We start from the raw sequence: 15,410 nt of genomic DNA, 5'->3' as shown, positions 1-15,410 counted from the left end.
CACATCATAGTATCCAATCAAGTTGGTCAGACAAGCCCTCCCTTTAACAAACCCATGCTGTGTCTTAACTGTTACTACAGTCTTGTCTAGATGATCCTGCAATGCTTCTTTAACCAGTGACTCCATTAATTTCCATTATTTTCCAGAACACAAGTTAAACTAACAGGTCTGTGCTTACTTGTGTCACCTTTTGGTTACTTGTTTACTTGTGTCACCTTTTGGATCCCCCCCCCTTTGTGAATTGGTGATACATTTGAGGTATTTAAGGAGGTATTTACCTCTACCCCATGGGGACTTCCCCTGAGTCCAAGGAACCTCTCATAATTATGGCGGTGCCTTGGTGGGCAGGAGCAGCAGCAGCACATAGCACACGCTTCTTGATTAAAGCGGGGTTCGAGCCCGAGACCACCAAATACGGAGGATGCGGAAAGGTCAGGGAATGACCACCGCTTATCCCCGGAGCAATATGGCCTTAGTTGCTAATGCTCCTAAAAACCAAATAACAAACATAATTATGGCTAAGGGTTTGCTTACTTACTTCCTTTGCTGCCTCCTTTAATATAACTGGATAGATCCCGTTCATCCCAGGTGCCTTCCTTACAACTTCAACAATTTCTCCTCCACTTTGCTCTCAGTTATTACAAAATCACTTAGCTCCCTGTTAGAGTTTGATAAACTTCTGGCGTTCCCCTCATTGAATAACTTCTCGTGTGTGAATGTAGATGCAAAATACTCATTCAGGTTATCAGCTATCTGAGCATGATCATCGTCAACCCATCTATGTTAAGTTGTCCGATCTGATCCATTCCTTTCCTTCTTGAGTTTACATAAGTAAAGAACTCTTTGCTGTTTTTCTTTGCATCCTTTGCCAAAGATTTCTTGTATTCTGCCTTTGCATGCCTAACCTCCTTTGTGACTTGATTACAGACAAGCTTATATATGCCATAGGCTTCTGTGTCACCTGATAATTTATATGCATCCCATACATTTTTATTCTCTGCCACGAGCCTCAATTCATCTGGCATCCATTTAGGCCTGAACCTTGAACAGGCCTAAATGGATGCCAGAGAGTCTGCCTTTGCTTGCCTAACCTCCTTTGTGACTTGATTACAGACAAGCTTATATATGCCATAGGCCTCTGTGTCACTTGATAATTTATATGCATCCCATACATTTTTATTCTCTGCCACGAGCCTCAATTCATCTGGCATCCATTTAGGCCTGAACCTTGAACAGGCTTAAATGGATGCCAAAGAGTATTTCTTAGTTGGAATGAAAAGCCTAGTAGCCTCCAAGATTAAGTCCCTGAAGGCTTCCCATTTAGAATTCAACGTTGGTAACATCATCACTTGATCCCACTGTACAGAATTTAAAAACTGTCTGAGACTCCTGTAGTCACCTTTATGAAAGCAAAAGCCCTTCCCTTTAGCCGTGATTGTAGTTACATCTTTAAGTAATTCCCATATCAGTACATTGTGATCATTGTCCCCCAGTGTTACTTTATCTGCAAATTCTTAATGCATGAATAATCACTGCTGATAATCAGATCAAGAGTATTACTCCTTCTGGTTGCCTCTCGAACATGCTGCTGTAGAAAAGTCATCCAATAAATCAAAAAAAGTCTTGCTAGCGTGCAAGTGACCAATCCACAAGTTCCAGTCGATATATGGAAAGTTAAAATTCTCCATTATAAGACATTCTAATTTACTGGCCCACTCTGTTTCTCTGCACAATTGCTCATCAGATTCATTAGGCCTATAACACACACCTACTCTCATTTTTCCTTTCCCAGTGCTTATGCCACACCAAACAGACTCAACATTGCATTGTCCACCAACATCAATTGGCCACATAGTGCAAGGAAGCCATAGGCTTTTTCTGCTCTAGCAAAAAAATAAATAAATAAATAACTAAATGAAAATAAATTACAAAACTAGATAAATAAAAAAGAAAACAAACAGCCTATCTGTTCTCCCTCATGTAGTTAACCATCCAGTGGATCTTTGAATTTCACTAAACTGTTAACTCAACTGCTCACAGAGATTACTTATTCCAGTAATTAACAACTCGCTGGCTAAAACTCCATACAATGCAATCTAAATTTCTTTCCCCGTAATTTGAATTTATAGCCCTTAGTTCTGAATCATTTTTAACACTGAAAATTTCACTGTCATATATATTACTGCCCCCTCTTAGAGCCTTATAGACCTCAGTCGGGTCTCTTCTAAGGTGCTCATTGCCAATCTTTGTAGCTCACATATTGTCTCTCTTCTTAAGGGTACCTTTTTGTAGATCTCACTGAGCAGGTTTTCCTAATTTTGAACCATAGCAAGAAGTGCATTATCATTTGTTTAGGTGTGGTTTCAACAGTTAGAGACAGCATTCCAAATGCAGTCATATAATTGCTTTATATAGTGGGGATTATGATATCTTTATCCTTTACTGAAGTCAAGTTAAATAATCATCCTTTTAACAGTAAACAGCAGCCTTTTACTGTCCTATTTCAAACTCACAGAACCAACTTTTCTTCTTCCTCATTTATTCCTTCAACTTCCATTTTCTGGAAAAACCTCCCTTCACACATATTTCCTGAAAATTGAAACCTACAAAATTAAGGACCAGAAATTCCAGTCTAATATCAACAAGTATCTTCTTTCATCTTTTAAACTTTCAACCCCTGTATGACACTAAGTACTAGAGGTTCTAATGCCTTTCTTGTTTTGAGATTTCATAAATAAAAAAATAATAATGTCAAAGTTGTTTTTTGAAACTGTTTTATGACTTTATCATAATAATTAATTAAATTGGTCAGGCAAGATTTATTTTTCATAAACTCGTGCTATAATCCATTAACGATACCATTCCTATTGAGATGGTCATGTATCGTATCCTTAATCACAGATTTCAAGATCCTTCCCACCACTGAAATCAAACTCGCTGGTTTATGGTTACCCATTATGCCTTTCACACCTCCTTTCTGAATTAGGAGGACATTAGCTCTCCTCCAGCTAAGGGATGGGGTGGGGAATCATCCCAGAATCTAATGATCTCTTTAACATTCCCAGTGGGATTATGCACTCATATGCAGCCTGTGGGTGCATATGAGTGCACTGCCCAGTTAATTTAACTGACCACCCAGCTAAAATTTAAGCAATTGTCATGGTACCATATGGTACTGATCTCAATCAATATTAATTCGAACATACTATGCAAAGTATTACACTTCCCCAGAAAATTTTGCCTGGCTGGCAAAATTTTCTGGGGAGAACACTGGTATGTCTGCTCCTGGAACCTTACCTTTTCTCAGCTTCAGTAGTTTTTACAGTATATTCTTCTCCAAGATTGCTATATCATTTAATTTACAGCAGTCTGACTCCTTATCACTATTCACTCTTGGTTCAAATGGTCTTTCAGTTGTAAAGATAATTTCAAAGTGCCAATTCTTCTTGTCTGTCACTTCTATGTTTTATATGACTCTTCTACTTTGATTAAATAAGAGGCCTATCTGCTTTACTCTCTTCTTTTTTGTATTCATATATGGAAAAGAACTCTTTATAGCACTTTTTTGTTAGCAGTTTCTTGTATTCAGCTTTACCTGTCTTCCCTCATCAGTAGTTTTGCTATATATATGTTTATAGGACTCTGAATATTCTTTGTATATACACACTAATTCATTTCATTTCATTTGGTAAACGAAATATTGCTAATCATTATTTCCTTTTTGTTATAAAGTTAAACCAACATCAATCAAAAGTTGCCTGCTTAGGCAACTTTTGATTGATGTTGATTTAACTGAACCCTCTTATATATTTCATATACAAGGTAAGGTCAAAAAGGTTCAGGACTAAATTTGTTAAAAATAACTGAACATCAAAAAAAAAATAATAAATAAATAAATAACCAAAATATATATGTATAAATATATATTTTTTATTTATTTTATTATTATTATGTTTTGTAACCTATAAATTTGTACAGTAGGTGATGATTTTGTTCCACATATACGAAGGTTTATTTTTATCCATTGATAATTTTTTATCATTGTTTTCTTTAGAATATTGCTTTTTGAACCAATATATATTGATTTGAAAAAAATTTGCTTCAGAAACTTTAGAAATAATTGATGCATATTGTGAAAAAGCTTTATCAAGATGTAATTAATTTTTAATGGTATAAGTGCTTCAAAAATGGACTTGATATCACTGAGGACTTTGCAAAATTAACATTAGCAAGGGCACATGATGCAAGAAAGCAAGCTTATATAGCATCAGCAAAAAAAAACAAAAAACACAGACCCTTCTCATTTCACCAATCCATTTACTCCAAATGTTTGTCTAGTTCTGCCTTGAATTTGTTTAAGCTATCAACTTCTAAAACAACAGATGGAAGTTTGTTCCAGCAGTCAACCACCCGCTGGCTAAAGACAAACTTCTGCACATCTATCCTACAACTTTCTTTCCTCAATTTGAATTTATGCCCTCTCAGGCCATTATTCTGAGCAAGAGGAAGAATCCCATCAGCATTGAGCATGCTCAAACCATTAAAGGCTTTATACACTCAATCAGATCACCTTGCAGGTGCCTAGTCTCCAGACACTGTAATTTGCAAAACTTTTTCATCACATTTCTTCATAAGAGCAACCCTTTTTTCCATTCACTCATCTTGTTGCACTTCTCTGTACTCGTTCCAACAGCTCTACATCCTTCTTAAAATGAGACCTCCAGACCTGTATACAGTACTCAAGGTGTGGCCTAACCAATGCCTTATACAAGGGGATAATCACCTCCTTATCCCTGCTAGAAAAATTCTTGTATATCATTGACAAGACACCTTGAGCTACTCTTGCAGACTTTCTGCACTACTCAGAAAACTTCATATCTGCCTGCACAATTACCCCTAAGTCTTTTTCACTCTCTACCACTGTCAGTGTAGCACCACACAGTTGATACATTACTCTGGGGTTACTGCTTCCCATATGCAGCACCTTTTAGCCCTTCTGCTCAACTTTTCTAGATCCTGTTGCAGCAGAATACTGTCGTTAGTGTCATAACAACCCTGCCGACATTTGTATCTTCTGCAAACTTGGACATTAAGCCTGTTATACCATCATCAATATCATTTATAAATACAGAAAACAACAATGGACCCAACACTGAACCCTGGAGGACTCCACTAATAACATTAGTCCACGAAGAGCAGTGTCCATTGATTACCACTCTCTGTCTTCTCCCACTCAACCATTCCTTTATCCATAGCAGCAATTTTCTTCCAATACCACACTGCTCCAATTTGTGCAACAGTATCAAAAGCCTTTTTAAGATCCAAATATATGATATCAAAATTATTCTTTGCATCCAGTTCTTTTGTGACTACATCATAGTATCCAATCAAATTGGTCAGACAAGACTTCCCCTTAACAAACCCATGCTGTGTCTGAGCTATAACTGAAGTCTAGATGATCCTGCAATGCTTCTTTAACCAGTGCCTCCATTAATTTCCCTGGAACAGAAGTTAAACTAACAGGTCTGTAATTACCAGTGTCCCCCCTTGATCCTCCTTTGTGGATTGGGGTCACATTTGCACATCACCAATCCATGGGTACCTCCTCTGAGTTTAAGGAAGCTCTCAGGGGAGGTAACAATGGACTGGAGATGTGCAAATGTTAGAGACCTTGCATGTAAACAAATGTTGAACTTGTTTCTAATGTCAGAAGCATATCAAAACAACAACCCAATGGCAAAACTGCAAATGTCAGTGAAAGGTTGATGTTAGAGGTGAGCACCGGGTCAGACGACTCGTACAGGTGAACAGGCGCAGCACTGTTGAAGAGTTCACTACCCAATACAACATGGGCCAACCCGGAATGATATCTGGCATGACCATGTGTCGCATGCTCGCATACATAGGCTATACCAGCAGACAACCCGTACGGCATCCTCTCCTAACCAAGGTTCACCAGTGTAAAAGACTTGCCTGGTGAAAAGAGCATGCAGTTGGACATTAGAAGACTGGAAAAAGTTGTGCTGGTTGGATGAGTCATGTTATTTACTCCACACCATGGATGGTCGTGTATGGATTTGGTGTCAACAACATTAGGCTCTTGATCCATCATGCATGGTATCAAAAGTTCAGGCCGGTGGAGGTGTATAGTGTGGGCCATGTTTCACTGGCAGGAACGTGGACCCCTGCATGTGGAACAACGTATCAGTGATCTCCGCTATCGTCAACCGCTTGCTGACACAAGAGCTATCAGGCACTTGTGCAGGAATGGTTTGAGGAACTCGGTTCTGACTTCCAGCATATCGATTGGCCTCCGAAATCCCTCGATATCAATCCAATCCCATAGAGAACTTGTGGGACACTATGGAAAGGCATATCAGGCATCTGGATACACCAATCACCTTCATAAGTGCATTGCTGACCGCATTACACACAGCTTGGTTGGCCATACCTCCTGAAAGCTTCCTACATCTTGTTGAATCAATGCCATGTCGGATAGCTGCTGTACTGAGGGCAAGAGTAAGACCTACGAAGTATTAGGTAGGTGGTCATAATTCAGCGATCACTCAGTGTATAACTGAATGAAAAAATGCATAAAATATCCATTGTCATATTTTGAAAAATTCTATATGCAATCATCTGTATACAAGATGTGAAAATAAAGTTCCCAGACTGGTGCAATAAAAAGAACACAAAGTGAAAGGGCAAAAAAAAAAAAGTTTTATTTTTATTCACAGTAATCACAGCTTGATTGAATACACTTATTACATTATTCTAAAAGTTTCTGAAATGAGTTAGTGAAGGTGTCCAAAGAGTTAATGTTCAGTTCAGTAGTTAAATTTTTTTTTGTGTACTGAACATCCTGAAATCTCTTTCGTTTGAGAGCAGTTTTCACTTTGGAAAAGAAGAAGAAATCTGTTGGTGCTATGTCAGGAGAGTAGGGTAAATGGTTGATCTGTACAGAGCCGTGTTTTATCAGAAATGTCTTTACAAGTGCAAAGTGGTCAGGGTCATTGTTCTGCAAGAACTAGCTGCCTTTCTCTCGAAATTCAGTCTCACTAGGAAATGCACTCCAATAGGCTTTGAAGCACCTGTACTTAGAATGCAGCATTGACTCTCTCTCCTCCCTTCAGGTACAAATTCCTTGTGAACTGCACCTTCTTTGTCAAAAAACACAAACAGCTTCATCTTGATCGTGGACATCTGTAAATGAAACTTTTTGGGCTTTGGTGAAGTCCACTGCATGCTCTGATGCTTTGTCTCTGGGTTGTACTGAAACAACTAACACTCATCTCTAGGACAATACAGTTGAGAAAATTAGGATTGTCTTGGCAAGTCTGGATGCAGTCTTCACATCCAGACCTTCCTTTTTCCTAAATCTTCATGCAGAATTTTACAAATTGTTTCCTTATTCATATCCAACTCATCAGCCATTATTCTGAGTGTCAAATGATGATCGTTTACCACTATTACTTGAACTTTTGCTGCTCTGTCCTCATTTCGAGTGGTTGATGGATGCCCACTCCTTGGATCATCGCAAACATTCTCATGTCCATCTCTTAACTGCTTATACCATTCAAACACACTATTATGACTTAACAGTGCATTGCCACAAACAGGTTTTAACATCTTATGTGTTTCTGTTGCAGATTTTCCTAGTTTAAAGCAAAATTTCATATTCATTCTTTGCTTGATTGCAAAATCATTACATGGAACACTAAAGCTACTAATGAAAGTGGTAAATACTTGCAACCTAATATGGTTAGGGAAGGACATTATGTGGTTTCTATCCATTTAAATTATAATATATCTAAATTACCACTCTTATACCACATGGAGTTTTTATATATTTTATTTGGGTGTTACCTAAACTAATATACATTGAGTAAAGTTTCAGGTATCTTGCCAATACCCATCATCAGACCTTGCTGTTGGGAGACAAAAATAACATATATTTTTACATTGAGTAGATCTAAATAACAATCAACTAAGATGTAACATAACTGTAACGTAGAATTGTTCCTTTGGATTGTAATAATAACTTAGATATGCTAATTGCTAATTTGTTATTATAACCTACAACTTTTCATCTATTTTCTGTAAATTAGAATTGATCGTATGTAAATACATCTTAGTTGATTGTTATTTAGGTCTGCTCAATGTAAAAAATATAAGTTATTTTTGTCTCCCAACAGCAAGGTCTGATGATGGGTATCGGCAAGATACCTGAAACCTTACTCAATGTCAACTGTCTATATTAGTTTAGGTAACACCTAAATAAAATATATAAAAACTCCATGTGGTATAAGAGTGGTAATTTAGATATATTATTATTTAAATACTTGCAACCTGCTAACCTACTGGACAATCTCTCTACCACCAGCTGTTGGAGGAAGTTTGAACTACAACATACCACTTCCATTTATTTTGAAACCCAGCGAACCTGACCACCAGTCCAGGAACTTTATTTCTACATGTCATATATTATATTTGGTAGAATAAAAATTCATTCTTGGAACTTTTAATCCAACCTTGTATATATTATTATTTTTTTAATTTAAGGAAGTTGATCTCCTTTTAAGAAGGCATAGCCAAGAACAACTGTCTACTGCCATCTCTTCTCTTCACTCTTTGGGTCAGCTTTTGGAAACTATTGGTAATATTGTCATTCGAGATGATGTAGGGGAAAAGGTGAGAATATTTCAATTGTGCCTAACATATGCGAGGTGGGATCAGAAAGTTTGGGGATTGATTTTATATCTTGAAATTGCAGTGTATAGCAAATTGAGATTTTCCCGACCTGTTCATCTAGACATAGTAATGCATGAATCACCTTTTTATTTCCTGTTAATCTGAAAAGTTGATCCTCATTCTAGCCACCCTTCAACTCCAAAAACCAATGATTCAATCAATCAGAGCGATCTGATTAGGAGTGTCCACCCATTTAACTATCTGCAAATTTGTTATTGAAATTAGTATTTAAGGAGCATGCCAATCAGTTTTAACACAAAGATTTGGAAATGCAGTGCATTTTAGCCAGGTTTGTGCCTCATGTTCTCACTCTCACATGATCTTAGAAAGCAAAGAGTTCTCCCATGTCAGAATATTTGTCAGTGTGCTGCTACTTTGTTTTTTCCATCATTACTCACAATGAATCATGGGTATATGGCTGTGACCCAGAAGCAAAGGTCCAGTCCTCTCAGTTAAAGATCCCATCTTCTCCAAAGCCAAAAAAAGCAAAACAATCAATCAAATCTGAAGACCATGCTTATTTAATTTCTAACTTATATGGCATTGTTCATTATGAATTTTGCCCCATGTGGTCAGAGTGCACCATGAATGCTACAAAAACAGTGGGGATTGCACACTATTTTTGTAGAAATGCTACATAGATTTGCAACAACTAAGAAGGTTATTCAGAACATAACACAGGTAATTATAATCAATTACAAATGAAGATTCAAGATTTTTCCACAAGTTGCAGACACATTGAAATCAGTGTATACAGTGTCAGAGAGATTACTTCAAAGGAGATCCATCTAAATAGCTGGTAAGCTTCATCATTTCTCAAATATTAATTCAGTCCCTGACTTTTTGATCACACCTCATATGTATGATGCGTGATCAAAAAGTTCACTGTAGAGTTGTTTTAAAGTATTCCTGGTTCACTGTTTGGCCATGCAGACAAATTGATAATGAAAACTGTCCTATGAATCAAAAACATGATAAGCTTCACATTTGATCAAGATTGTCTTGATTTTTTTGAGCCAAGAAGAAACCGAGAATCTTCCATTGAGAGGACTGAACCTTTGTTTCTGGGTCATAGCCATAAATCCATGATTCATTACCAGTAATGATAGAAGAAAGAAACTGTGGATTAGCAGCATCATGTTTATGAAAATTATGACAAAATAATTTGCCACTTTCTGTGGCAAATTATTTTGCCTCGGTCAGGATGCAAGGCACAAACTAGGCTGAAATGCAATGTATTCCCAAGCTTTGTGTTAACACAAGGTTTGGGAAATGTGCAAAAGATTGATAAATTTCATAATTTGTCAATTGTTGACACATTTCACAAAGTCGCTAGTGAAATACCAGTTTCTCCTAGCAAGTTCATGGATGGTTAAATATCAATCACTCCTGATCGGATCACAAAGACAAGCGATTGAATAATTGGTTTTTGAAGTTGAAGGGAAGCCAGAGCAAGGATCATGCTCAACAGGCATGTGACCCTCTGAAAACTTTGCAAACCATTTAAAAGTCTTCAATTAATACACACTATTTTCTTGGACAGCTGTTTTTAAATTTCGTGGGTTTCTGCTAAACTTTTCCTTAATTTGAAACAAACTTTGATAGTGGTTTGCTGCCCAGTAAAATGACTCTTTTTAAAATGCAATGAAACTCATGAAACATTTTCTGTTCAACACCAATTCAGATTTAATGCAGATAAATGGGTGATTCTTGCATTACTGCGTCTAATTGAGTCACTGCACACGTTGAAACAAGTCATGGTTTGCTACAGTGTCACAATTTCAAGATACAAATCAGTCAAATATTTTGATCACACTTCATATATAAACATTATTATTATGTACTAAATCTGCTTAAATTAGTACATAATGAAAAATTGATATTGGTTTGTGTCAAATATTCAGTGATTTTTTGCTTTCAGTCTTAGTAACTATTTAACATCAAAGGGTTAGTTGTTAATAAAATTTAACAACTGTGGAAGGTTAGCATAACAAAGCACAGGAACTGCTTGATGAAGACCGCACAAATTTATTCAAGTAGATTGGAGCATAGTAACTTGGGAGCTACATGTGCAGGCTATCACCCAGACAGCTGTTTTGATAGTTATTGGCCTTTGTCTGTGGGCAGGTAGAATCCTGTTAATACAGCATCAGTCTACCTGATCACAGTTTAAAATATACTATGTGAATGGTATTATTTGTTTTATGCAGGAGTAGAAATGGTACATGTGAGGATATTTATTCTGAATTAAGGCAAATTTACATGAATAGATTTGAGGAAGTAGAGTGGATTATTATTAACACCTGATGTTTTCAGAGCTGCCTTTCTCCCTTCTTCTGAGGCTAGGGGAAGTCCTACCAGGACTGACTGCTGAAGATTTAATGTGCTGATTGTATGTCTGCCACAAGGACATTTGTTAGTCCCACCAATCATTGCATCTCCCATGAACTAAGCCATAGTTTTAGCCCATATGACCACTAAATTCAGTTCTTATATGTGTAATTGTTTTGTATAAACAGGTCTCTCTCTCTCTCTCTCTCTCTCTCTCTCTCTCTCTCTCTCTCTCTCTCTCAAGGGCATGTATATTCACTAATTTTTGTTTCTTCCATGTGTAAAGTGTTGGTTTTTTATAAAATAATTTCTCAAAACTTTGTATAAATTATGCATATATAAAGCTTTTTTTTTTTTTTTTTATTTGACTTATGATATTCAGATTAGAAACTGCACTCTGCACATATCAAGGCAGTAATTAAATTCTCTTTACTCAGTAATTTCATAATGAATTCTGTAGTTAAATGTACTGCTCAAATACTTTTGAAAATACAATTTACTGCATAAAATTTGGATATTTTCCTTATTGTTTTGTAAAAAATGTATTGAAGTTGCATTATACAAGTAGGGCATGGCTCTATTCTGTGTATCATTGAGCAGATTAGGTTTGCTACTTAGTGCATCAATTTAATATTGTAGAGGCACTTCAGCATGATTGCCTTGTATTGCATTACTCTAAATAAAAAGCACTGCTCCAGTGGAGAAATATATACACTGTGCTGCCACTTTATTAGGTATACCTACTTAGTGGAATGTTGAGCCCCCTTTAGCCTTCAAAACAGCCTGAATTTGTCTAGGCATGGATTGAACAAGATGCTGAAAACATTGTGCAGGAGTGGAGTACCATGCAGACATGAGTGTGTCACCCAGTTCCTTGAGATTCGATGGAGACGTAGGCCTGCAGCGAACAGCCCTTTCCAGCTCATCCCAAAGATGTTCAATAGGATTGAGATCTGTGGACTGAGCAGGCCACTGCAGCAAAGAAGAGTCATTGTCGTGTTCCTGGAACCATTCCGTAGTGATTCGGACTTTGCACCGGCACATTATCCTGCTGGAAGTAACCATCTGACTGAGGATAAACTGTCAACATGAATGGATGCACTTGGTCAGCAATGATGTTAAGTGCGATGTGGCATTCAGACATGAATCTGTGGGTATCAATGGACCCAACGTGTGCCAAGAAAAATATTCCCCACACCATAACACTGCCCCCACCACCTTGCACGGTAGTCCTCAGACATGATTGGTCCATGGAGTCATGTTGTTTTCGCCAAATTCTGAGCCTTCCATTAACATGATGCACCAGGAACTTCGACTCGTCAGACCAAGCAACCGCTTTCCAATCCTCAATAGTCCAGTGCTGGTGTTGCTGTTCCCACAGGAGGCATGCTCTCATGTTCTTCATTAATAACAAAGGTACATGATGTGGCCTTCGGCTGTTGTAACCCATTCACAACAAAGTGCAACTAGTGGTGTGTTGCGATATTTGTTCTTGCCACCAAGGTTGTATTCTGACATGATGTGCGACATTATGGCCTGTCTGTTTGCTTGCACAAATCAAGCCATCCTCATCTGACCTCTCTCATCAACAAGTGATTTTCTTCCACGGGAGTGCCGTTGAGAGGATGTTTTCTGTTTGTTGCACCATTCTCGATATACCCTTGAAACTGTGATGTGAGAAAAGTTCAGGAGAACTGCCGTTTCAAAGATGCTTTGTCCAGCACATCTTGCACCTACTACCATGCCACGTTCGAAGTCTGTTTGATCACTCCTTTTCCCCATTCTTGCTATGGTTTGTACACTTAACTGATACTAGAAAGGCTGTTCTGCTGCATGTATATCCACAACTGTGGTCATGTGACTTGCAACGTTGTGGGACAGACCATTTTTGTGCACAGCAGGGGTGTACCTAATAAAGTGGCGGCACAGTCTATATAAGTGCAATAAAATAAAATAGTAATATAATCAAAATAGCAGTATATTTCTCCAATATATATATATATATAATCCAATTAATCCAAAAATTAAATAGACAGATAAAAATTTATAAAAATAAATAAGAAAAATAGTAGGAAGTGTGTGTGTGTCTGTGTACCCTGACTACCTGCTGGTTTTGACACTGATTAGGATCTTGTCAGTGGGTAGGTAGGCACCATGAACACAGCTTTTATAAATCTCATAGTATGAGGCTATTACCCAAAATTTAACTGAGTTTATATTCACTGTTGTACCATCTTAATTGTGCCTCTTACATATTATGGATATATCTCATTATTGGGTTACTAGATGAATACCATTCAAGGCTTAGACCTAAGTGGATGTCAGATGAACTATTGAGACATGTGGCAGAGAAGAAAAGTGCATGGGGATGCATATAAATTATCAGGTGGTATAGAAGCCTATAGTAGATATAAATTAGTCTGTAATCAAGTCACAAAAAAAGTTAGACAAATTTTTTGCAATCAGTATTTTTCCAATCATACTTGTATGATTGCAACAATACAAGTTATGATAATTCACCTCTGGCAGAAACTGCAGATGATGTCACTTCTGTGTCGCATTTTTTGTGACCAATCAGATTTACTCGGTTGGAGTGCTTCCAAGGATGTTTCACATAAAAAAAAAATCTAAATATTGTAAAAGCACTCCTCTCTCTATCTCATTAAAGTCTCAGCCCACAGAACCTAGTTTGAAAACCCATACATCTAAAAGATAGTACAATCAAAGCTCTTTAATGTGCCACTTTAATGTGACCCTCTTTTTAATGTGCCAACGTTATAATGTCCTATGTGTTTGGTCCTGGCCAATTTCTCATTAACCTAATTTTATTTTACATTCAGTATAACAACATTGAAAATTAAAGGATTTCACTATAACGACCATAAATTTCTAACCCTTAATCTGATTTTTTACTTTTATATTACAAAATTTGCATTAAAAAATGACAGAATGCTTCAAGTACATTAAAGTATTTGACAAGCTTGTAGCCTGACCATGAGAAATCATTTGTTATGATTTACCGTGCATTTACCATTTCTCACAGTGCAGTAATGAAATGAACACCAGCTAGAAGTTAATTTCATTAGTTAGAGTTTATGTTTATTGGTATGGCTCCAAGAAAGTGGATAACTTTGCCAATCACAGTTAAAATTAGGATTTTGTAAGCTGTAGATAATGGTGTGCATTCTAAGACTGACATCACCAAACAATTTGGCATTCCTAAGAGTACTCTGTTAACGATTGTGAAAGGTTGGAAAAAGATCAAAAGTTTAGAGAAATCTGCTGCACACTGGGTAGGTTTCAGGCACGAAAGGCAAAGTATCTGGATCTTGAAAAGGTACTTTTGGAATGGCTGATGATGATTCTTGCAAAAAACGTTCCCAGGATAGTAATCGTTTAAAAGCTAAGGCTGAATCATTTGCACATCAAATTAAAAGTTCAGATGGATGGTTCCAGAAATTTAAGTCTTCATGGCTTCTTGTCTTTCAAAAAAATGTGTAGCAAAATTGCCATATGAATATTGATGCTACAAATCAATGGAAGGAAAATCGTTTAAAAAATGTTTTGCTGACATACGACCACAATGACATTTTCAATGCTGATGAAACTGGAATTTTTTTAAAATTTCTATTGAATAAAACACTTGCATTTAAAGGTGAGAAATGCAGTGGCGAAAAAAAAGGCCAAATATGTCTGGCACAGAAAATCTTCCTCTTTTAATCATTGGGAAAGCTCAGAAGTCTCAATGCTTTAAAAGGTTGAAGAAATTACCGACTATGTATTGAGCAAACTAAAAGGCATGAACGACATCACAAATCTAGAAAGAATGGAATCAAGACTTAGATCGCAGGATGAGTGAGAAAAATAGAAAAGGTTTGCTGTCTGTGGATAACTGCACCCCTCATTGTCAAGTAAACAACCTATGTGCAATCACTGTCAAGTATCTACCACTAAATATGATGACAGTTCTTCAGCCACTTGATCAAAGTGTAATCCAGTGTTTAAGAAAAACTACTGAAGAATGCTATTAAACAAAATTGTGCTATGTCTTGAAAACAAAATTCAATGCAAAATCGACATCCTTCAGGTAATGTATTTATGTTTCAACATGGGATAAAGTTGATGGAAATGTGATCTGCAACTGCTTCAAGCATGCTGGATTTACCACCTTGAATGATGCAATGTGTGAAGTTTTGCATGCTTCTTCCACTATTAATTGCGAAGTCTGATAATAGGGAAGAAATATTTGAGCATGTGCATCATCACCTAAACTTACAGAAAAACATAAGCTTCAGACATTATTTGTAGTGATTGTAGTGACGATTTGT

The 15,410-nt window shown here is 37.0% G+C and overlaps 1 protein-coding gene across 1 annotated transcript in view; it reads left to right on the top strand.

Moving 5' to 3' along the window:
• PIG-S (phosphatidylinositol glycan anchor biosynthesis class S) overlaps positions 1–15,410 on the top strand; it is a 270,275-nt gene that overhangs the window by 205,254 nt on the left and 49,611 nt on the right. Inside the window, exon 12 of the mRNA XM_090389333.1 lies at positions 8,563–8,691. Within this exon, the coding sequence (XP_090245459.1) occupies positions 8,563–8,691 (129 nt within the window). The remainder of the gene's footprint in view (positions 1–8,562; positions 8,692–15,410) is intronic.

This window comes from Mastigoproctus giganteus, unplaced genomic scaffold (genome assembly GCF_048544385.1).
Source record: "Mastigoproctus giganteus isolate SK-2022 unplaced genomic scaffold, ASM4854438v1 scaffold_15, whole genome shotgun sequence".
NCBI classification, from domain to species: domain Eukaryota; kingdom Metazoa; phylum Arthropoda; class Arachnida; order Uropygi; family Thelyphonidae; genus Mastigoproctus; species Mastigoproctus giganteus.
This window is presented reverse-complemented; position numbering and strand designations above follow the sequence as displayed.